At 41.9% G+C, this 24,202-nt stretch overlaps 1 protein-coding gene across 1 annotated transcript in view; it reads left to right on the forward strand.

Annotated features, from left to right (window-relative positions):
- The first annotated feature begins 477 nt into the window (after nucleotides 1–477).
- Nucleotides 478–24,202, forward strand: part of PDE3A (phosphodiesterase 3A) — a 257,471-nt gene continuing 233,746 nt past the window's right edge. The window contains exon 1 of the mRNA XM_069862148.1: nucleotides 478–892. Within this exon, the coding sequence (XP_069718249.1) occupies nucleotides 584–892 (309 nt within the window). The 5' untranslated portion in view covers nucleotides 478–583. The remainder of the gene's footprint in view (nucleotides 893–24,202) is intronic.

Raw genomic sequence — 24,202 nt, forward strand, 5'->3', positions numbered from 1 at the left:
CTTCGGAGGAGGAGGCGGCGGGAGCGGGGGGGAAGCACCGCGCTCCGCGGGAGATGCGGGGAGCGCCCCCAGCCCGCCGCTGACAGCGTCCCGCCTGGCAACCGGCCCGGGGGGGGATACCCGGCTGGGAACCGGCCCTGGGGAGGGGATACCCGGCTGGGAACCGGCCCTGGAGGGGGGATACCCGGCTGGGAGCTGGCCCTGGGAGGGGATGTCCGGCGCTGCCGGGGGTGCAGAGGGCCGGCCGGTGTCAGCCGTGCCCGGCAGCGGCGGGCGGCATCCCGCGGGAGCGGCGGCGAGGGGGGCGGCTTCCCGATGGGCTCCGCCGCCTCCCCGGCGGGTTCGGCGGGCGCCGCTGGGCTCGGGCGGCGCGGCGCGGGGCGCGGGGCGCTGCCCGGCGCGGGCGGCGCTGCTGGGGCTGGTGCTGGTGCTGCCGGCCGCCCGCTGCGGGGGGGACGCGGTGGCGCAGACGGCGCTGGCGGCGGGGGAGGATCGCTCGCTCTCCCTCGCCGCCACGGGGGTGGCGCTGAGCTGCCTGGCCGCCGTGACATGGCTGGTGCTGAGGCTGAGGCAGGGCGTCCTCATGCTCGCCGTGACTAGCGCGGCCAGGACCACGTCCCTCGTCTTCCTGGAGAGGGTCCCGGCGTCCTGGCGGCCCTACCTCGCCTACCTGCTGGGGCTGCTGGGCGTCCTCTTGGCCGGCTACGCTGACCGGCTCTGGCCCCCGCGGCGGGCGGCCCCCCCGCCCGAGCATCCCGCCGCCCCCCGGGCCGCGGACCGAGCCCCGGAGCTCGGGAGGAGACGGCGTTCCGGCTCCGCGATCCCCCCCGAGATGTCGGGCGGCGGCAAGACCCACCGGCGGACGTCGCTGCCCTGCATCCCCCGGGAGCAGGTAGGGAAGGGGCCGCCGAGGAGCCCCGGGACGGCGAGCGGGGGCTCGGCGGAGCCCCGGCCGCGGGAGGCTCGGGCTTCTCGCCGCTCGCACGGCCGGCGCTCGCTTTTCTCGAGCCCGGCAGAAAGTTGAGGCGGGTGGTACCTCCCGGCGCCCGGAGCGGATGGGAACCTGCCCTCGGCGCAGCCCGGAGGTTTCCCAGCATCGCTCACGGGCTTCGCTTTTTCGAACCCGTATTTTCCCGGAAAGGTATTTTTTCCCTATCAAACTTACTTTAAGCTTTAAAGAGGGGGTGTGTGGGGTGTGTGTGAGCCAAGCGACTTCTCCTCGGTGGGAGAAGTCCCTTATCAGGGCGATGCCGTGTCCTTTGAGGCTCATCTTTGCCCTTTGCCTCGCCGAGGCAGTTCCCGTGCCTGTGATCAATAGCTCCCTCGGTTGTGGGAACCGGTGCGAGGCGCACACGACTTAGCTCGACTTTGTTTTCCTTTAAGAGGTCGTAGTTTGAATGGGTGAGTGAAACCTACTTGCCCTGTTACCGGCGATGTGAGTTCTTTTAAATGCACACCTCAAAAAAAAAGAAGGGGAAAAAAAAAAAAGAGAACACCATTAACTTTACTGCACAGAGTATAGAGTGAGCCCTGCCACGGACACAGAGTTGGCTTAGTTCAGTACTCAAAACGTTTTCTCAGTTTTTTTGAGATTTAAGATTGCCGTACGAGGGAGTTGCTCGATGGGTCAAGTGTAACCGAGAGTATTGAAAGCCAGGGCAACCCTCGCTGCATGGTGGGGAAAGTGGCAAGTGGTCTTAAGCTTTCTTTTTCAGTTAGGATTGAAAATTACTGTGTACACTGCGCTCCAGTGAAGCATATTGCCGTACGCCAAAGGTTTTCTTTCAGGTTGCTTGCTGGAGAAGCAGCTAAGTGTTTTCCAAGTGATGGCATCTAACCATATGGTGTGGGTGGCTAGTTTGTTTCTGGAAATGGTTTGATTACATCCCTTTGTGGTTGGTTATGACAGTTTCTAGAAGAGGGCCTGACAACCTTATATACTTGAGGCTTATTTTACAACAAATACACTTATTTATTTAACAGTTTTGTTTAAACAATATTTAAATATTTACTGCAGTGTCCAAGCAAATACAGTGTGAAAAAGTAGAAAGCTGACCCACCAGCATTGGGAACAGAGAGAAAGAGAAGGGTGTGAGAATAATTTGAAAATACAGTATCTAAGGCAAGAAATTAAAACTGTTTATACTTACTTGATGGCAGTAAGTCTTTCTGGTGGTTTCTTACAATAATAATTATTAAGATTTTAAACATACTTCCACTCACTTTTGCACTTCAAATAAAAGCAGCTTTTCAGTTAACTTGTCTAGATGTAATCATTCAGAGATAGGGCTCACTAGTTTGTGATCACGTCCTTCCCTTTCCTTACGGAGGGAATTCAAACCATCTGTATATATCAGGATGGTTCCCTGGTAATGGATATGAAGATATATTTCTTTCCCCCCAAAATGTTGTGTTACATAGAGACAGTGGTCAGCTTTGCCTTAAACAATTCCTGCTTCCAGGCTGTGGAGGTGGACTGGAGTTAGCTGGCGACCGTTCAGTTCACCCGCTGAAGGATTTTGGCAAATTTCTCTTTCTTTTGTTCTCACTCACTATCAATCAATAGCGGGATCTGGTATTGCTTGCGTCACTGTGCGATTAGAAATGGTTGACTGCTTTTGAGTTTGGGGAGACTTTGTCTTTTTCTTTTTTTTTTTAAGCACAATGTGGCTGTGTGTATGTGAACTTCCCTCCCTAAAAACTGCCTTCTTAAAGAAATTTTAGCAAGGTAGGAAAATGGAGAAGCTGAAACAAAGCTCTGTAAGGACCTTGAAGAAATGCTGGGAGAAGTGGGACTCTCTTAGAGCAAACAAAGTTTGTGTTTATAGCAAAAATCAGCTCCCCATAGACTTAAAGAAACCAGAGGTAAATGTTTCTCTTTTGGACAGTTTTTAAATATAACATGTTAAAAATAGAGATGAGGGCTTTGTAAACAAAACCAGGCCTTCCATCACCCCCTGCTTTGAAAAAAAATGCCCTGAATGTTTCTGGTCCAAAAGATAGCTTGTTAATACGTCTGGGAACTGTCAATAATTTTCATCAGGAAATGGATCTACTTTATTGCTTTGAAATACGTGCTTTCGTTTGCTGAACAACATTAGGTGAAGTTTTAGAGATGTTTCCTATTGCCTCTTGTGTAAGCTTGCCTATTGCTGAGCTTTTAATTAAGCTTTTATTTTTCCAGAGTGTGGTTCCCTCCCTGTCTAACTGTGATATGAGATTCTACAAAAGTCGGAGTTTCTCAGTTTACTTTTTTTTAGTCACTCGCATCTCAGTTATGATCTGATTTCTTTCCCTACTGAAACATGGAATTGAATCTATGTGGCCCTGTGATATAAAGCACAGTAACGTGAATTGCAAACTAACATCATAGATACAGGTATTAGCATATTTTAAATTGTATTTCTGGTAGGAGTAGCTGGAAATACGTATGATACTGAATTATTCCTTCTGTAGAAATGTCTTATCTTAGTTGCTAATCAGTTCCCGTAAGAATTTTAAAAGAAAAACTGTTTCATTTTAAAAAAACCAACCCACCATAGAAAACCAAACTGTAGCAAGATATAACCTTATTTTGTTGCTAAAAGTGCTCTTCACTATTTTTTTTGTTTAATTCTGGTTTTTTGCAGTTCATTCTCTCTCTTTCTGAACTTCAGTGAATTCTTTGAATTAAAAGCTTACAGTTTGGCGTGTGTGTAGAGCTCATTGAGAAATGTGTGCTTTGTAATAGTCTGATTCTGCTTCCAGCTGAGTGTTGTCTCCCTGTGATTTCATCAATGCCAGCTGAGGATGCTCAGCTCCTTGAGGGCTTGCTCACCCAGATTTGAAAGAGGCTGCAGAGAGAAATTGTGAATGGATGGATAAGATGATGAATGAATGAAAAAATGTATTTATTTTTTTTCCTGGTAAATGCACAAGTACCTCCAGGATGACAGCTTTTGGAGTTTCTTTTTCATATTTTTTTTCAAACATTTTAGTTTTTTACAAAAGCATTGCAGGGGACAGGGGCAGAAATACATTCTATGTCTTGGTATTTCTCATGAAAATATTATACAGCCCATGCATTCTGGAGCTTGTGGCTCTGATCTATGTGCGTTCGTCTTCATGTACAAGCGTCCAAAGGGATGATTTTACCTTGGTGGGTAAAATAACTCTGCAGGAGATAGTAGCTGGACAATTTTAAACTGTGTTGAAGACTCCCAATTTTGCTTTTAAGCCTTGCTTGTTGTTTGTTTTGTTTGGGTGGAATGGGAAGCTTTCCGCTAACTTGGATTTATTACAAGTGAGTGTTAAATGAGCTACAGCAGCTGCTGCAAGTAGTTCAATTTGCTTAGTCTTTTTAGGCTTTTCTTTTTTTTTTCCTTAGTAGGAAGACTCACCACAGGTACAGCATATATAACACAGTAACACATACATAACACGTATATAACACATACAGTAACACAACCCTGTCTGAGAAGGCACTAATGAGGTGCTGAATCTTGCCCTGTTGGAAAGCCCTGGTCCTCAGTGTTGGTGGTGGGTAGCACCAGGATGGAGAATTTTCTCCTCTAGCTCTGATATCTCTAGCTCTGAGGCCAGCAGCTCTATGTGCAAGCTCCTGTCTGTGTCCTCTGGCTCGTGGGGCAGAGATGGTTTCTACTCTTTTTCCCTCCTTCCTTCTGTTTGCTCTTTTCCTGCTTCTGGGCAGTTGTAAAAATAGAAAGTTGTTTGTCTCACTGAGGAACACCTGAGGGTCTGTAATTTATTTTTAATTGGTTCGAATCTTGGTCACTCTTTTGTGCTGCTACATCTTTCCCTGCCTGTTTCTCCTTTTATAAAGTTATATTTTTTCAGATAAGTAACTTCAGTGCCAGAATCCTCTTTCTTCCTCCAGCAGCAGCAGAAGGCTTTTTTTCCCCTGATTTGGTCATTTTTTTTTTTGGTGGGGTTTTGGGTGGTGACTCTGCCTGTTCCCAGTCTGTAGCCTGGGAAAGTTGTGAGCTGGGACCGTCGTTATCACGTCCCATCTGTGGAGTTCAGAAGACAATACTGTAACAGTTCACATAGTCAAAGAAATCTCTTCAGTGATAAGATCTAAGAAACAGAGGGCAAAAATAAATGTATTTGTTTGGTTTTGTTCAAGGGAAAACTGAGGCTTGATTTGTTCTTCTCATTGTTTGACAGTGAGAGCTTTGTAAGTGCCAGGAATACGTTTCTCCCCGTCTCTTCCCCTTTCCTGTCTGTCTATCATTCTACCTTAAGAAAAGGATAACAACCAATTTTAAATATTATTTATCCTGCCTTCTTGCCTGAAAGGAAGAGAGATCCAAGAGTAACACACAGAGATTTAATATTTTGGAGAGGAGAAGGCAGATTAAATCTAGGTATTGAATTTTATGGATGTCAATGTTATGTTCTCCTATTAGGCATGCAGTGTTACATACTGTATACCACCCCCCCCCACCCTGCTAATAAGCATTATTGAGCTGTAATTACTCTGATAAGATTTGTTGGCATTACCATTTAGGTCACTAGAAACCAAGGAATACTGAGGAATTATGTCATCTGGTGACTTGCTGAAACACAACCGTGTAAAATATTTAAGTAAGCCTCCAGGAAAAATCACCCAGGGATTCCAGATGTAATGCTTTATTTTCTTTTGCATGGCTTCATTTACGCAAACCTGCTCTACTTAGATATTTTTTTTTTTCCTTCAACCTCACAAAAATCTAGAAACTGCAGCTGAAACTCTCATGATTGGTTTAGAATCTATTTTTGTCAATTGGTTAAATCAAGGAATGTATATTATGGCATTTTGGCAAAAAAAGTAAAATACAGTAGTGACTTTCTGCTCTTTCTGCCTGAAGTGTGAAAATGTGAAGCTGGGGAACTGAAAGAAATCCTGTGTATGCTGGGTTGTCATGTTAATTAAATAAACAGCCAGAACAGTGACCCTATGTATGAAATGTGTTTTGAGAAGCTTGTTGGGGGTTGAAGGCGAAAAACAGTGACACATGATGTTTTGGACGTTAACTGCAACATTTGTATGAATTTGTCCTGATCTGCTGTTTGTATGCTTACCATTTTTTGCAAAAGACTGAGACATAGCTTTACTTTGCGGATTGAAGGAATATTGCTTGGTTTTTTTTTTTCCCTTTAAAAAGTAATAAATTAAAAAAAATAAAAATCTCAGCCTGGAAGCGGAAAGGTTGCTGGATTCTGGTGCCTGCAAACTGCAAGGCTCAAAATGGGGGTGACCTGTAAAGAAAGAAGAAAAAAGAAGAAAAGAAAGAAGACTGCTGCAATTAAAGCTTTGAGACAGTTTCTGTGATTTATTTAGGTAATCTAATGGGAGATGTGCAGCTTGTAGGATGCCGCTTGATGGGTAAGGAAATAAATGTTAAGGCTCAGGTAATAAAGCAGAAGTAGGATTTTTCTCTTTTTTTTTTGAGGCTGGTTTGCTCTAAGCCCTGCTCCGAGTGCAGTGGTAGCATAAGAAGTTCTCTGCAGCGGGGCAAAGATTTAAAAATGGGAAAAAAAAAATATTAAAAAAAAGCAGTGTCGCGGCTTCCCCCCTAGGGGGCGCGAGAGCGCCTCCCCTCCTCCCGCCGGGCCGGGCAGGGCAGGACGCACAAAATCTGTCCGTGGTACTTAACTCACCGCGGCTTTTCCTTCGTTTTTTTTTTCTTTTAACGTTTTCCTGTCCATCCCCTGCCGTTCCAGCTGCTGGGGACGTCAGCAAAGCGCTTTGGCTTTAGCTGAACAGCCTGGGTGAGCACGATGGGGTAGGGGCGCGTCGAGAAACCTGCGGTAAAAGAAGATCGAGCCTCTAACCTGAGCTGTTTGGGTGTGCTAACAAAAAACAGTGATTGGAAGAAGAGCGGTAATAGGTTTTGGCCTTCTCCCTCTGTACTCGGCACTGGTGAGACCGCTCCTTGAATCCTGTGTTCAGTTCTGGGCCCCTCACCACAAGAAGGATGTTGAGGCTCTGGAGCGAGTCCAGAGAAGAGCAACAAAGCTGGTGAAGGGGCTGGAGAACAGGCCTTATGAGGAGTGGCTGAGAGAGCTGGGGTTGTTTAGCCTGGAGAAGAGGAGGCTGAGGGGAGACCTCATTGCTCTCTACAACTACCTGAAAGGAGGTTGTGGAGAGGAGGGTGCTGGCCTCTTCTCCCAAGTGACAGGGGACAGGACAAGAGGGAATGGCCTCAAGCTCCGCCAGGGGAGGTTTAGGCTGGACATTAGGAAAAAATTTTTCCCAGAAAGGGTCATTGGGCACTGGAACAGGCTGCCCAGGGAGGTGGTTGAGTCACCTTCCCTGGAGGTGTTTAAGGCACGGGTGGACGAGGTGCTAAGGGGCATGGTTTAGTGTTTGATAGGAATGGTTGGACTCGGATGATCCGGTGGGTCTCTTCCAACCTGGTGATTCTATGATTCTAAACCAGGTGCAGGCGTAAATGTAGATCTGGGTACAAAGAAGAAGCTGCATATGAATCTGTTAATAATCCAGAAAAATAGGCTAAATCACCATTGCTTTGTGCATTGTGGCACCTCATGACTCTAGTCACACATGTAACTACAAATAAAATGGGAAACACCACGTGAAAAGTGCAATAGCAGAACGTGCTGATGAGAGAAATGGTTCTTTGTTACTGTGGAACGCAGGAGGCAGCTGGATGCTTACCTAATGCAGCCTTAGGGGTTACTGAATGAAAGGTGAAATATACAGTGCATGAAAGCTATTGGTTATAAGACTTTGGTTGGTGAAATTACATTCAGTTGGTGAAATTTTGGAACTTGCCAGGAAAGACCTTGTGACAGCTAGCAATATTGATCACCAAAAAGTCTCTGTGTTTGAAGTATTACAGTGAAATTAGTTTAGTGAAGTCTTGATATGGTTGGAGTGCAGTATTGAGTTTTGATCAGTTGCAGTGAATGGGTGGGGCCTATAGATAGCCCAAAATTCTGACCATAGTCTAAGAAGCAACTGGAAAAGATTTGTAATCATAGAAATGGCTGAGGAGTACTGAATAGGTATTTTCCTAAAACTGGTAGAATACAAGATAATTTAGAAAAAAGACAAAAGCACCACTACCACCACCCCAATCAACCCCAACTTCTTGTTCCCCTCCCCCAAAAAAAACAGCAAACCTCAACCCTTTAGACTTAAACTGCTAGGAAGAAATCTGGATGTGTGACATAGAAATATATGCTTATTGTGGATCATGTGGGTCATTCACAAGGTATGAGCTATTTCTAAAATCCCTAGACATCCGTATGTGAGATTTATTGAGATTAGAGGTTTCTTATTCCAAGCAGACTAAGGATTAGAAAAAAATGGCTTTTTTCTTTTTTTTTTTTTTTTTAATCTTATAATAATTAGGGAGAAATTTCCCAGTTGGTTACTCTGTTGTGGTATGCTTTAGGGAGAAGATATTTATGAGCATCAATGCAGCTAAAGGCTCTCTTTCCTGCTCTGCATCCCCACCTCCCTCCCCCGCATGAGGCTGGAAAAATACAAAACCTCCATATGTCAGAAATAGCTCTGAGCGTAGCTGAGGCCTCCTTTCCTGATGTCCCTAACCTGACAGTGAGACATGTAGGGTTAAAGTGACTTATTTCCATTTTGTAGGTTGCTTAAATTGGCTTTGTTTTGTAGTAAGAATTTATGCTTTGATTTGAATTTTTTTTTTTTTAATCTGCCTAACTCTGTAGGAGCGATGCTTTTCAGATATACTCAGGTTGCTTTTCCTGAGACAGACCCTCGTTATGGTGTAATAAGCAACTGTTCCTCTTAGATGGGTTGATCCTCTTAGAAGTATCTCAGTTTCAATAAAAGCTGTGTAAAACATGGATATGATGATGTCTTCAGGAAAGCTGTATCACTTGCTGTATTTTGAGGATCAACTTACTGATGGTTGTTGGATTTATTTCTTGTGAGAAGCTTTGTGTTTCTTTGAATAAGCTTGCATACAGGCTTTCTTGGTGTAAACGATAGTAATGTAGGTGAATAATTATTACTAAACTTCAATGCCAAATATTACTTATTCTGAGCAGCATCCTTCTAACTAATGTTTGAGTAAATTTGTCCATAAGCATGTTTTTGAAGTGAACTCCAGAAGGGGAAATAATTGTTTAAGTGGCAAATGTTAACTGTTTTTTGAATTATTACACTTCCAGCAGGTTGATAATACTTTGCTAGCTTCTCTGTATGCTGGAGTTGCAGCCATAGCACCAGCAATAATCTGAATTCTTCCTCACGCTGAAGTACAGATACTTCTGCTTGTCTCCTGCACTTACTTTTGCTCTACAGTTTTAAATAAACCAATGTGTGTTTATGGTTATGGTTAAGGTCCTGGAGGATAGACAGAACATTAATATGTTTTGTTACTTGTGTTACATAAAAATACTGATCCTTACAAGAAATGTACACACCAGATTTACCTTAAAGTTAGAATGTGGGGCAGCTGAAGAGGCTGGAGTGGTGGACTGTCTGCCCTGAGGTGGCAAGGCAGCCACTCAGGTGGCAGCTTTATGTTCTCAGGAGAATTTGTTTGCTGTTCGACCAGCACTGGATGAAGACACTCGGAAAGGGTGATGCATGGGTTGATAAATTATATTCAAGCAAGTTTTTCTCCATTTCTATGAGCAGAGATTAGATATGCTTGCCCAGGCTATTTGTTGCCTGCAGAATAAAACTTGTGAAACCTTGTCTATGTTCATCTATTAAATCTCATTTGAAATGACAGCTGTAGAAAGGTGCAGAGCTCTGTGCGAAAGTGTAGATTAAAAAGGGCTGCACAACTTTGACTTATGTGCTGTCCATCCTTGCCTATATGAACGGAGTTTCAAGTGCTTTTATTATGAGATTCTTTAATTTTCTTACTATAGCCTTTAGAGCTTACCAGCTAATGGATATAGCTTGAGTTTCCTTGCAGAGTTGAAAGTGCTGCTTCATTTCCACCACGTACCCACACCCCAAAATGCAGACAGGGATATTTCTATATTGTTAATACTGAAATCCTTCCCCTGATACTTGGTGATGAGTGGCAAAAAAAAGTGTTGGGTGCTGGTAGAGATCTCAGGTGCATTTATCTTCAGTTTTACTGGTGATTCTAGGCACAGGTTATTCTTAACAAAGTCTAATTACTGTATTTTGTGCCGATAAGGAACTTAAGTGTGTTTGGGTGCATTTGTAAATGCAAGATAACTGGACTTTCAGTCTGTCATTGGGATTGTTACAGGAGTACTTGGCTGAAATATATCTCTGCATCTTACTCCTGTGAGACAACGAATACCTCTAACTTCTCCTGGAGGTCGTTCAGTGATGTTTCAAAACTTATGTTGTACAAATCAGGGTTTGTCAAAAATGCTATTTTTCTTATATTAATTTTGTAGTGATTACTGATAATCTCCTCCTTGCTTCCACGGACTTCAATGGGAATTGAGAGTGTTCAGTCCTCTGAGGGTAACAGGCTGATCCGTTCAGTTGAATCATTAGTGTGGGAGGAGGGTGTGTTCCCATACACAAATCTGCAGATAGCTTTTTCTTTTTTAACAACTAATTGGTTTTTTTTCTTATTTAAAGCAATTCAAATCAAATATTGGTTGTAGTGCTGAAAATGTGACCTGAGACCCTGTAGCATGTTTCTATAGAGATGTGTGTGCACATACATATACACAGATCTTTATATGTCCATGTGTGTGTATGTATATATACATTCAAATTATTATTCATTCAGGTTAGAAATGTGGAGATTGTGGTGGGGTTTTGGGGTTCCTCCCCTTTCCCCCCTCTAGCGTCTTCCTGCAGGAAGGACTGGAACTTTTCGTTCAACTCTGAGAGCACAGTCTGGAGTCTGAGTTATGTACAACACTGTTATTTGTGGATGTTTAATAATATTTTCTAATGTCTTCAAAAGCAGATATGTTTTTTAATATGTCAACCTTTGTAACCTTTGCTTGACTTTTGATTCATTGTAATTTTAGTGTTTCTTCCTCTTTTTTTACTTGCAAATGTATGCCAAGTTTTGTAAAAAAAGTGGAACGTGGAACACACTGGAACTTGGTGCTACAACTCTGTCCTAGAGGTTCAAAGCCAGAGAGGTGCTTTACATGGTATCTCTGGTGCCAAGACTGACTTGCTGCTAGCTTTAGCTGTGACATGAAGCTCGAGACTGGCTGGATGGGAGGAGCTGATGAGGTCTCTTTGCAGCCTGAGATTGTGTCATTCTTATGGGTGTAAATGGGTTCAGGCTGGAGCTCTGCCTGCTTAGAAGTGTGATAAGACCAGTTGAAATAAATAAGTGACTTGAATTTTTACAGATAAGGATAATGAGCTTTAGCTGGTAAAACTTACTCTGTTATATTTAATGGATATATTATTTTTGCAATGTACCTATTTTCAAGAAAGCTGTAGACTAGTTAGTACTTGTTATTTATTAAGACATCTCTGAAAATTTACTTATTATGGCGGTTCCCTGAAGTTCACTGCATTTCTGTTGGTTCTGAAATCTGTATGAAGTGAAATGCTGCAACATAATTCATATGCCATTACTGACTTTTTTAAAGACAAGCGCTTCATTCACATGCAAGTGCCATTCCTCAACACAGTCCTGGTTGTCTACTGATTATACAAAACTGCAAATGAATTAACATTTTCTGTTAAAGGCTTTAGAACTGTACTTCCCGTGTGCTTGTGAGGAACTGAGCTGTGAGGAAGACTCCACCAGAGATTCAGAGGTTAAAAGGCAGGTAAGGGTGGATGGGGAGCACTACCCTTTTCAGTAGAAGACTTCAGAGTAGAAGACTTCAGTTCAGAGTTGCAGAGCATTCATGTTGCCTCTGACTTGTGGAAAAGCAAAACCACTTAGTACTGCCCAGAAGCAGGCAGGTATACCAATGGGTGTGTACAGTTTGATTATTTTAGGTAGCACTGGCTCTGTACGTGCATCATTACAGTGAGCACACTGAGAATCTGTTCAGTGGCAAAGGTCAGTATCGTCTGTGCCATACTGATACTGAAAATTGACTTCTGGGTTGCAGAGTACAAAATGCTAATTCTCACCACGCTTGATTTGTTTGTGTTAGGTGATGCATTAGGGGAGTATGGGATAATAGTGCAACAATTAGAGGGACTGGGCAGCCAGCACTAAAGCACATATTTCAGCTTAAATTCCACTTGAGGATCCAGGCCTGTTGTTTCTTCTTGGCAAGACACCTTTGGAGGGAGAGCCAGATAGCAGGAAATACTAGGCACTGAGGCTTAGCTGAAATTTAGGACATCTAAACCTAACTTTCTGGGTACATGCAATGCTGTGAGACAGTTAGAGATGGCAAAACCTGAGTATTTCTTGGAGAATTCTTAAACTTTTTTAATGAAGTAGTAAAGGTGGATAGTCTATCTCCTCCCTTTTAAATCTTTCTAGTCTGTATTTCAGCTTTCTCTTCTACTGAGTGTGCTATATAAATATAGTCCTAAAACATGTGATGTTCTTATTCAGGCTTGATGGATGGTTTATACTTGTGGATAGCAGTGACTGAGGCATAGATTCAATGTTTTTCATTCCAATATTTTAGCTGTCACCATCCTTGGAGCTAGAATTTTCTTTTGCTTTTGAATTATACGTAGACAAAAGAAAAGACCCTTAAGATTAACCTGAACATTTCCTGACATGACTTGTGATCTGCCACTCAAGCACACTTTTTGGAAACCCAGAAATTTGAATTCTGTTATCATTCCTGGACGTGCTGTCATGTTTAGAACTTTAGATTTTCGTATTCTTCTGGGAACTGAAAGTGGTCTGTGGTCAAAAATGATAAGATAAAATTCTTGGCCATAAATTAGTGCGGCCTTCTAATGGAAAGGAATTTGCAACTGCAAATGTGTGTGCTTATTTCATATTCTGAATTGTATTATAAATTATTTCTTCTCAAATGAAGGTGGAAAGATGATGCTGAGGAAACTGTTGATTTTTAAAATGAAGTCAGTGTTTTGCAAAATTTACTGATATGCACTTAAAAAATCCAGCCTCCTCAAAAATCCTCAGCTAATGGGAGCCACGACAAAACGGCTTCATTTACAGTCATTCAATCTGTTCATGAGAACTTGGCCTAGGGGCCTCTGGGTCTTTTATTTGGTTAAAGTTTGTAGAACTGAGATTAAAGGAACGATCAAATTGTCTTAATCATTCATAATAGGAGGTTAAGAAGATGAGAACTTTAGGCAGAAACTCGATAGCCCAGAAGGCTACTTTCTATCTTGCCTGTGATCTTAATGGATTGCTATCTAAAACAGTGAATCACTGTTTGTAAGCATAATTGTATTGCATGCTATCTTTTGAATTCCTGAATTTCAATCTCAGATGTTTGTAAAGACATTTTATATGTCTAACTTCTTAGATGTTTGTAGGGTTTTTTCCAAGTGTTTATTTAATAAAAAAGCAGACTGAAGAGAAATGTCATGATATTGATGCCCACATGATTTAAGTTAACGGCTTCTTTAGTAGAACTCTTCTGACGTGGAATGAATGATGAAACGTTCCATTTTGATGTAGGAATGTTTACATCAATGAATTGATTATTCCCGTGTCATTCCCTATCTTCTACCCAGCAAATCTGAAACCCCTTTCCTCTATCACAAAAGACAAGCCAAACAACTTGAGGGTGGGCTTTGGACACTTGATTCTGCTTCCATGTGTAAGAAAGGTGGGTCAGCTTTGTTTCAGCCTGTCTGTGATTGATACCCAGGAAACACAACAGTTCTGTCTGGTGATAACTTTGTTGTTGTTTCTTATCTCACTTCTTTCCTTTCAAATAGATTCAAAAGCATCTAATGATTTTTTTTTTTTGTTTGTGTTCATTTTTGCTTGTTTGTTTTGGAGGGTGGATGTTTGTTTGCTGAGCCACAGAGATCCATCCATGAGTTTGGATCTACAGAGATGCCATCTTAGGTTTTTAAGGGATGATAGAGTTACTGGGCTCTAAGTGCAAAAGCTTGATGCAAAAATTCATTGTTGCCTTGGAGGAAATTTCCATGTATTAATGACAGCCATACCTTGGTCACAATGTATGATATGAAGGTGAGGGGATAGGAGAAGAATCAAAGAGCAGTTTCAGATAAGCACAGGTAAAATTTCCAGTCAGTGTGTGAAGTCTGTCTTAAGAATGTATATTAATTGGAGAAAGATGCTCACAGGTTTTTCAGTTCTTAACACCAAATCAGGAAATGCATTCAGTTTATTACCACTGTTATTTTCCCTCTTCCCCTCTTTTCCGAGTCTCTGAATTCTAATGATATGTGATATATATTTTTAAATCCTTTGCTTTCCATAGCCTTTGACCTTTTGGGACTGTTTGTTCTGAGTGATGGCTGGGCTGATTGTATGGCTTGTGTGACATCTAAAACATTTGTATTGGCAATCCTTTCTCATGGAGGACTCTGAAGCCTGACAGTGGTAAAGATGACTAAGTAGAGACAGATTTATGTGGAAATCTTATTAATACCCATAAAAGAGAGAATGAAGGCATAAGAAATTTGGCTTCAAATAAACAACCAAAAAAATTCTCTGTTCTTAGAAGCATTTGGCATAGCTCCATCATGCCTTTTGTGGGAACTGGCTCTTTGTCTGGCCTAATCTTGACTTTTTTTCCCCTTTCTTCCCTTTTTAAACATTGCTAAAGACTTCCACTTTTCCCAAACTTTCTCACAGTAGAATAAAACTACTTTTCACTTAGGTAATGCACAAATCAGTTAATTATTCCTAAGGCAACGTAAAACAGACATCTTGCTTTGTCTCTCAGTGAAGATTTAATGGTAGCCTGGCTCCAAGATCTTTCACAGCCACTGTAAGTCCCCAGATGTTATATGATGCTCATAATCAAAACAGTTCACAAATGAGGGGAAATAATTTTCGGCTACAGTGTGTGATGACTGGAAAAAAAATTGTATCAGAGATGTGAAATCATAATTCAGTTTTTTGTTACTAAAATTTTTTGGATCTAAAATTTAACCAGATCTTTAAAAAACAGGGTCTGAACTTCATAGCAGAGATCTGTCTGCCCATGATGGTTCTTATGGTAGGTGGTTCTGGTGAAGTCCCTTCTTGATAGGGATAGTGTTTGATAGGAATGGTTGGACTCGATGATCCGGTGGGTCTCTTCCAACCTGGTCATTCTATGATTCTATGATTCTATGATTCTATGATTCATCTTTCTGGAAACAGAAAGTAAGCAACTAATTGAGCATAATGTGCTTGTTCTGTCCTGTGTATATATTAATTTAACCCACCCCATAGCTCTGAGAGTCTCATGAGGTTCCCTGTCATAGCTGTCAAGGCTCCCATAAGCAATGTTCTTTTTGGCACACCCACCACTCTTATTTCATGTTTGCTGTTGGCAGCAGAAGTCTGTCTATCATACTGCTGGAAAGAAAACCTTCTTCAGTCTTAATTCAGTACAGCCCAGGAGGTGGGTAATATTGAAGTGCATGTGCAGCAACAGAAGACTGAGCTTAGTGCCTGTTGGGAGAGACTTGCCAGGAGTCAGATGAAACGGTCTTCATAGCAGTTTTGATACTGGCCTTGGGAGAGGTGCTTGTGATGCTTGGTGCATGCTGAAACACTTGGTCATATCTGTGTGGCTGCAGTGAGGTTTTTTGCTTAGAAAATTCATCTTAATTTTTGCTGTACTACATAGTATACACAAAAATCTTTTATAAAATACCTGCATGTGTTCTTTGCATGTGGGTAGAGCTTTTTGTCCTGGAAATTATTTCTACTATTCTGAACACTGCTGCTTCCCTGTTCCTTTTGAATGTGTAAGTGAAACAATTCCTGTTTTCCTTTAGACTGTTACTGTGATGACCTAGGCATGTAGTTAGTTGAGACATTTTGTTTTAGATCTTAAACTGGTCTGTGTACTAGTGAGTGTGTTATACTTTTTCCACATGTTTATTTTATTTCCCATCAAGTACAAAATGCCAAGCTCACTTACTGATTTGACCACATACTGATCTGAAATAGGAAGCAGTAAATTAGATTTTAAGGCTGGCTTATAAGCAAGATCTTAACTTTATTTGTTTACTAATGCTTCTCAAATGTATTAAGCTTTTAGGCCTGCTGTTAACACTGCCACTGAAGTTGTAACTATTTCAGAACAACAAAATGAAGAAGAAAATATGAAAGAATCCCTATCCGGGTGAGAAGATCATTTGTATCTTCTAATATTTGCCAAGATAAAAATCTTCACCATGATCTGTTCTTTACAGACCTGGAGAGACCACTCCTATGCACTGGTCATTGGTCCCTTTTCCTTACCTGGTAGCAGTGGGAATTATCCTGCACTGTGCAGTTGTAGGTAGGAGTGACACCCTGCGAATGGTTTGTTGGCCAGGAAGAGGAGTTGTTATCTGGGATTTGAAGTCCAAGGCTGTGCTCCTGTGATGGTAGCACTTATTGTGCTCCTCAGGCTCTTAGGATGGCATAGTTCTTTTTTATTAACTGTTGGTAAGATTTCAGAACTGTTGTCTCCAGCCAGCCTCTATGTCAGTTCTTGCACTTTTGTGTCATTTTGGAGAGCAGTAATGCTGCAAGAAAACACATTTCCTCAGTCCAGTAGATTTTATTAAGTTTCTTGTCAAATGGTTCTGAACAGAGCTGCTTTATTGATTTGGTGTTTGAATATCAAATGGCAAATTGGTGTTCCCTCTACTAGTCCTGCTTAACTTTTGTATTATTCTCCTTACTTTTACAAAACCCTGTAGACATCTGGCCTGACTTTGTGAGATGCATTTTGGTAAGTTAAGTTAGTGAGCAATAGGGACATTTGTTTTCTCACAATAAGAATGAATATGACAAATTTATCCTGTGTTAGCTTTCATATTAAATGTTGTTGCCTAAAAGGTGTAGAAGCTGGTGCTAATTCTGGTTGGTCCAGAGATGTGGTAAGAAGGTGGATACTGAAGTTGCTAGGTCTGTTGTAATGGTGAGCTTCTCTGAGTTGCTGTCTTCTGAGTTAAAGGGTTGCAGTACATCTCTGTGGGTTTCTAGGGAGGAAGTGAGGGAAAGTTGGAGAGGTCTTCTTGTTGGGTGGACTCTATTTTATTGGCCATATTTGAGGCATTGAAATACTAAAATGGTATGAGGTGAATTAGTGCTGTGTTCTTCTGTCCCATCTAACTTTTGCTTCAGCTGTGTTATTTACCTGAGACCAGCTAGCTTCAGCTGTTGCAGAACAAGTGCACAGGGGTATTTGGGTAAAATTCATTTTGAAGGCAGTTGTGGTTCTGTCTCCCCTTGTTTGACATGGAGGCCAAATACATCACATCTGGTCTCTGCTGGATGAAGCCTGAAAGTCCAGAGTTCCCTCAGAATTCTTCTCGTACTTTACAGCTCCTCCCTGCTTTGTATATACAAACAACATTCTTTGAGAAGAGTAGAGGGCAGAAATGGCTATGCACAAAACTGATATCTTTTCTGATATGTCGGAAGATATCAGAAAAGAATAGTGTGCTCTGTTGTGCTGGTAGCTGATTTCTTTTCACCCTATTTATTTTGTAGGAAAAGAAGTCTTGGTTGAATATTAGGCAAGCATAGCAGTTTTTTCCCCCGGTTTGCATCTCCACTGCTTACATTTGCTTGTGGGCTGTCTCCCCCAGCTGCCGGCCAGCATCCTCATGTGGTTGCCAGTTCCCTCCAATGCTGAGATGTAAAGCCCAACCAGTAAGCTCAGTTTGTGTTCCACTTGGTGCTCAGTTTGCAGTGTTAACGTAAACTTTGGAGCCAGGTGCTTGGCCTTTGACAGGATGACTGAAGAACAGTTGTCCTCTGATTCAGGAGTTGCTGTGCTGTTTGGTTTGCATTATCAAGATGTGATTGGTGCCAGTCTCGCCTTCCCCCAGCCCTCAGCTTTAATGATAGTGTTTGAGTTCCAGGTAGGCTCCTAATTACTCTTCATTTTGGCCAAGGTACAAGTTGATTTATGAAGTTCACTTGTTAGCTTAATGCTTTCATGGCTGCCAAAAGAGTGCCACGTGGTGTAAGTGAGATGAAGTGGCCCGGAGTTGTTAGGCTTTGTGTGTAGGGTGGTTTCTTAGCAGCCAGATAAGAGACAGCAGTTTGAAGGACACAACAGAGCACCAGAGGGTCAGACCTTTTGATCCTTGCTTACGTGAGCTAGCAGCATTCAACTGAGGAGGGAGCTCCCACAGGAGGAAGGCCCTGGGGATGGGTGCACGTAGGGTACAGCACATTCTGCACGGTATGCCCTGTCGCCCAGCCCAGTAGTTCTTGTCTGTTTGGGGTTTTTAAAATATTTTTCTTGTCAGTTTGTGGGTTTTTTTCTCTTCTTTTTCATTTTTGAAGTCACTTCAGTCTGAACTAACTGGCTGGTTCATCAAGGCTGTTAAACTCTCAGCATGTCAGCTGTAAAACTGCCTAATCAACTCCAGGAGATAATCTTTCCTGGTGGAGACCTTTGAATGCATTGGCTCCCAGTAGGAATAGGTCAGACGCCTCCAGGTGTCTTTCTGGGAAGGGAGTCTTGTTTGCAAAACTGTATCTACCTGCTTTGTTAAGAACTAAGTAACTGGTTAGTGGGACCTGTTATAAAAGTGCTAAATCCTTTTAAAGAAAGTAAATAACTCACTTGTTAATGGTGCTCAGCACAGAAATAAAGCAGCTGTTGTGACTGTCAGAGGCTTTAAGGAAAACTTCAGATTGGAAAGAGTTTCTTGACTCGATCAGTTGATGAAACTCAGTGGACTATGGCAGTGCAATCTGGTCTCCAGTTTCTCCTTGAAGTCTGGAAAGCATGTGGAATTTGGGCCCAAGAACTATGTCAGAGTTATATTTTAAGTGGGTAGGTGACACCTGGGGAAGATAAGCTGTGACAAGAACTAAGATTTTCATAATTCTCCTGTAAGTCAAATGATTAAAAAAACCCTGTGGGTTTTGGTGTATCAAACTTGAAGAACAAATCCCTTTCTTCCTATGCTGGACTCCAAAATTCAGCAGCAGAAGTATGGGAGAATGTCATTTGGAAGTGATGCTGACCGTACTGGTGGCTTGAACTACCAGATTTAAACTACTTCCAGAGACTTCTATAGCATTGAAATTGCAAAATTGGATTGTTCTGAATTACGCTAAAGCTTCTTCAGATGTCTCACCTTCTTCCCTCTGAGCTGGGAAAGCAGAAGAAAAAAACAACAAAACAGGTAATATTGCTCAGGCTTATGCTTTTCTTGTTCTGACATTCCACACGTGAGCCTGCAGTGGCTGCAGGGTTGTTAATCGAATTACCTCATTGACACCTCTGGCTATCCGCCTTAGGCATGGAGGTCTCTGCAGTCTCAGATGTCTGTGTGATCCTGGGCTCATGAGTGGGAGAGTGGGGTCATGCTGTGGGCTCAGTAGTACAGTTGCAAACAACACAGTTCAAGACCAGGATGATGTGACACTGGAAATTCGATTGCAAAATGGAAGTGTTTATATTTAGAACAAGTATATATATGTATGTATTTTTAATTGATGTGTGGGTACATGCAGGCCTATTAATAGATGAAAACAGGAAGAGGAGAGAGAGTATATAAAGCTCTACAGCTGTGATTTATCAAGATTGACATGAAAAAATATTATTTTAGTAATCAGACCAAATTCTTTATAAAGCATATACAAGAAAGGTATCTTAACCCACCTCAACTATTTCCTGCATGACTGTATCTGAAGAAAATCAGACTTCTCCCGCTGACCTCTTCCAAGGGTCACATTTAAATTACTGTTTCTCCCCTCCTCCATTTCTGTTGATGTGGGTTTTTTTTTGTTGTTTTAGGTATTTTTATTTTCTCTCGTCAAATGCTTAGCTGATTTTGCCCTGGTGTATAACAAGTGCAGCTAGGGAGTGGGGTAAGGCTTTGGTTTAGCATTTAACTGAAGCAGAAGAGAGAGACATGCGTGTTGTTTTGGGCATTTGTATGCCTGGCTGGCAGGATGCATAGTTGCTTTTTCAGTGTGCTCTACCAGCCTTTTGATAACTTTACCCTCTCTACATCATAACTGCTTCCAACTCTTAAACATTTGAACTTCTAATAATGGTATGGGAGAAAAATGGCAGGCAGCATACATAACTAGAGACGTGGAGATTAGTGGTTTACGTGAAGTTATTTGGAAAACGCCTGGTGGGCCAAGGGCTTGAATCTGGCTCTTAAAGCATTGCAGGTTCATCTTGTTGAACTTCAGCTGCGTGAGGGGGACACTTTGCCTAGGACTGTGTGAATCCCTAAACCTCTTTTGCATTCAGTTATTTTTATCTTTGCTATTAGAAAGGAATTTTCTAACTTTGTTTTATACCATTCCTGCTTAAGTTGTGTGTCAAAAATGGGAATTAAGGAAATGCAGCCAAAGGGATTTAATAGGTGAAAAAGGAAAGAAAGGAGAGGAAGGGGAGGGGAAAATACTTCAAATGGTGATCTGCTTTCTGCTTCCCAGAGAAGTTTCCCACTTTTTCTTGGCAAAAAGATAATGAATGCCTTGTGCTAATAAGCAAACCACAAACACACCATTTATATGCTGGGACTGATATTAATAATTTGAAGAATGCCTAGAAATAAAACCAAATCTAGTTAACATCATCCACAAACTGACTTTATTAAAAAGACTTTCCCCCCCTTGAAAAAAAAAGCCATTCAAATGCTGTTTCTGAATGAAACTGTGGGTAATCATAGTGCCTGCTAGTACAAGACAGAAAAACATTCACAAGAACTGTAACTTAGTTTCTTTCTAGCCTGTACTGAACACGTGTATTGGAAAAACGTGATAGGTGAGAACTAATCAAAAGACTTCATGTTGGGGTTTTTTATGATTTTCTCCTGTGTTCACCTTAACTTTTAATGATGAGATTTATGTTTTCAAATGTCAATTTATCTTCTAAATATATTGTAAAAGGCTAAGTTGTGGAGAGAAGGGTGAAGAATGAGGGACAGCTGTTTCCACAGTGTTGAAATGCAGCTTTGCCTCCAGCATGTAAAGGATTCAGAGGTTTTTGGGCATTTTTTGCTGCATCACAGGTGATCTGGCCCAAGATATTTCTTGGGTTCTTCCTTGATAATTAAAAGTACACTGCAAAGGGGGCATGGGATTAACCCTTCTTGCCTGAATACAATAGATCCTGCATATGCCAGCACACTGCTTTGCGTGGCAGTTGAGTCGTGTGTGTAGTGACGTGGGCAGAGTCCTAGAGAAAACACTGTGGAAGCAGTCTTTATGGAGCATATTGGTTACTCAGGCCAGATGGAAGGAGGACAAGGAGGGAAAAGAGCTCTGTCATTTGCCTGTGTAAAAGTAAGAGTCAGCATGAAGGTAGAGGAAATTACTCTTGATGTGGGAACAGGCCTGGAAATGGCAGGCAGAGATGGAGTAGCTTTGGAGAACTACATCAACGGAGCACTTTTTTTTTGTCAGCATCCTACATGGTCTTGGCACTAAAGTTCAGGTTGGGACTTAGGTTTAACATCAGTTCTTGCCTGTTGGTCACTCGCAATTGGCAGTTTATGTTGAAGTATTTGTTCCTTCCCTTATAAGTGGAATTAATGTGTCGTTTTAACCAACCTTTACTTTATGGATTTCAATCTTAAGTCAACCCTGGTGTTGAGGGACGAGTGTCTTTTTGAGGGAGGGTGTCAGAGGGAATATGCACGTGCCAATAGCTGGCATATGGGTTTCTAGTCTCACAGGGAGTTTTTAATTGCTGGAAATAACATAAGAAAGTAGCTCTGGAGGGTGCCATTGCTTTACAGAACTCAGCTAAAAGAGGAGGGAAGAGGTTTAGCCCAGGCATGGCACAGTCTTACCAGACCACCAGGTTTCCCAGGCCTGATAAATTATCATTGCAGAATGCTGCAATATGTTAGTCAGTAGGCCTGTTGACTCAGGACAAAGTACAGGGATCTTTAATGTGATGCTGCCTTGTATGGTGCACAGCCCTAGAGAGACCTGGAAACCCCACCTTGGGTCAGCCTCAGTTAAGACTGTTAAATCCATTCCTGATAATGTAATGGATGCTGGAGTGAACCAATCAAATCCCAAAGTACTGATGTATCTAAAAGGGATAGGCTAACTTCAGCCAGATGAGGATATTCGCATGATGTCAGTAACTCCTGCTTGTTACTCTTTCTGGGCTGTTACTGAACAAACCGCCGTTAAGGCACAGAAGAATATTTTGTTGACTAAGGGAGATAAAATTTAGATTTAAAACCCTGAAATGCCCTGTCACTTGTTTCACCTTATCAGGTCAGCCACTAAACTTCTTTCTTTTATGGTAATGGACTATCCTGCTGACAGTCTTACATTTTCCTACGTGAAGGAAATGCTTGTGTGGTTGTTTAGGGTTTGTGGTGCTACAGTTGTGCTCAGTGCAGCTCATTGCTGTTCGCTCAACACTGTACCTGAGCTACTGGTATTTGGATTGCTCCCAGAGGCCTCAGCAGCCTGGCATGTTGATGCTCTGGTCCACTGGTGTGGGTGGAAGCAGAGCTCTGCACACAAGCAGTTAACTGTGGCTCAGCTGTTCAGAGGTAACACCTAGTTCAGTCACCTCAGTTAACTTTGAAGCACATGGTAAATTTCATGAAATTAATGGACTTGTACTCAAAACATTGCCTACAAAGAAGTATTTTATGTTCCAGATGTTTTAAATTGCCTCTGTATTTATAAAAGTGATACTTAATCAAAGTAACTCTGAATAGCTTTTTGACCAAAATTGAGATTTATTTGGAATGTTTGTGTTGGGGAAAATGCTAGTAAAACTATATTTTGCTTGAAACAAATGATTTATTTCAAGAACACTTTATAAGCACATTGCTTTATTTTTACAGAGTTGAAATGTAGTAAAAGGGAGAGGAGATAGCTAGGAGTAGCCATGGTGGGGGAAAGTAGCTTGTCTATGTGGAGAATAACTGGTTTAGCTGACATGAGGAATTGTGCTGTTAGCTCAGGTGTGAGACATGTACCTAACAAGCATTTAAAGGGCTTCATTTGGAAACAGTGTGGCAATGCTGAGGATACTGGTGGCTTTCCTTCGAAATAAAAAGGAGTTTTTGCAGTCAAAAAAAAAAAGATCCTACCATACTGAAGGTAAAGAAATGCCTTGCGTGTTTTAAGTTTGGTGTGAGCAATAAAAATAGGGTGACTGGTTTACTTGGTGGATGGAAATGTGGTTTATAAGTATTCTAGGTCTCCCTTTTGTATCAGAGACAGATAGGCACCAACTATCTCTACAGAGTCTGGACTTGGCTGGCATCTTTAACAGGGAGGAGGAAGTGAAGGGGGTGAGATCAGCTTGTTGGCCTGGTAAGAAGTACAGAGTTAGTCTTTGGCTGCCTTGCCCAGCAATGGGAAGGAATAAGTAGTAAGTAAGTAAGTTAGCAAAAGGGTTTAACTCCATAAGGAAGGCTATTCTGTAAGCCTTATAATTCTATAAGTTGTTAATGACTGTATGTATCTACCATGCTGGTAATACTGCTGCCTAGTGAAGCGAAGGATGTTCTGGAGACCGTCAAAGTCCTGTCCACACTTCACTTACTGAGTCCCAGTGGCTGAGGAATTGATTGGTTTACATAGCAGTGGTGAGGTGGCATACATCTGTGTGTGCAAGGAGTCCTTTGGCCATCTCAAGGGCTGAAAAGTAAGAAGGTGCTGTAGAAGGGTCAAGACGAGTCTGTGAAGCTGAACTTCTGCTTTTACTGATACAATAATCTTCATGTATTGATTTTTGGCTGAGATGTGGGTGCTTTTTTTTTTTTTCTTCAGTTCTAGGTTTAGGTTTTTTTTTCCTACCTTTTTTTTTCTTAATGATAGGCACTGTTGCCTTGGGTGGTTTACCAAGTCTGATTTAATTTGTTTTTGAAGAGCAGTAATGTGCAATGGATCTTGCATCCTTGTTAAGTGACAGGGTTTGGTTTATTTTTTCTAAGGTTTCAGCTACCAAAAATTTTACAGGAAGTCAGTTTTTACATGCAGAACTGACTATCAAAGAGGTTAAGTCTTTCCAGGTCTTCAGTATACCATGTTTGATGCAGTCTTCTGCTTTTTGTTCTGTGCAGTGATATAAAATCAAAGCCAGTGAGATGACCGCGATGACTCATGTGATACTAGGTCTGAAATCAAGCACAGCTATGCTTTTTCTTAAGGTTTATTCAGCTTTTTGCTCTTCCAACCTTATTTTTGGTAGT

Source organism: Phaenicophaeus curvirostris, chromosome 1 (assembly GCF_032191515.1).
Source record: "Phaenicophaeus curvirostris isolate KB17595 chromosome 1, BPBGC_Pcur_1.0, whole genome shotgun sequence".
NCBI classification, from domain to species: Eukaryota; Metazoa; Chordata; class Aves; order Cuculiformes; family Cuculidae; genus Phaenicophaeus; species Phaenicophaeus curvirostris.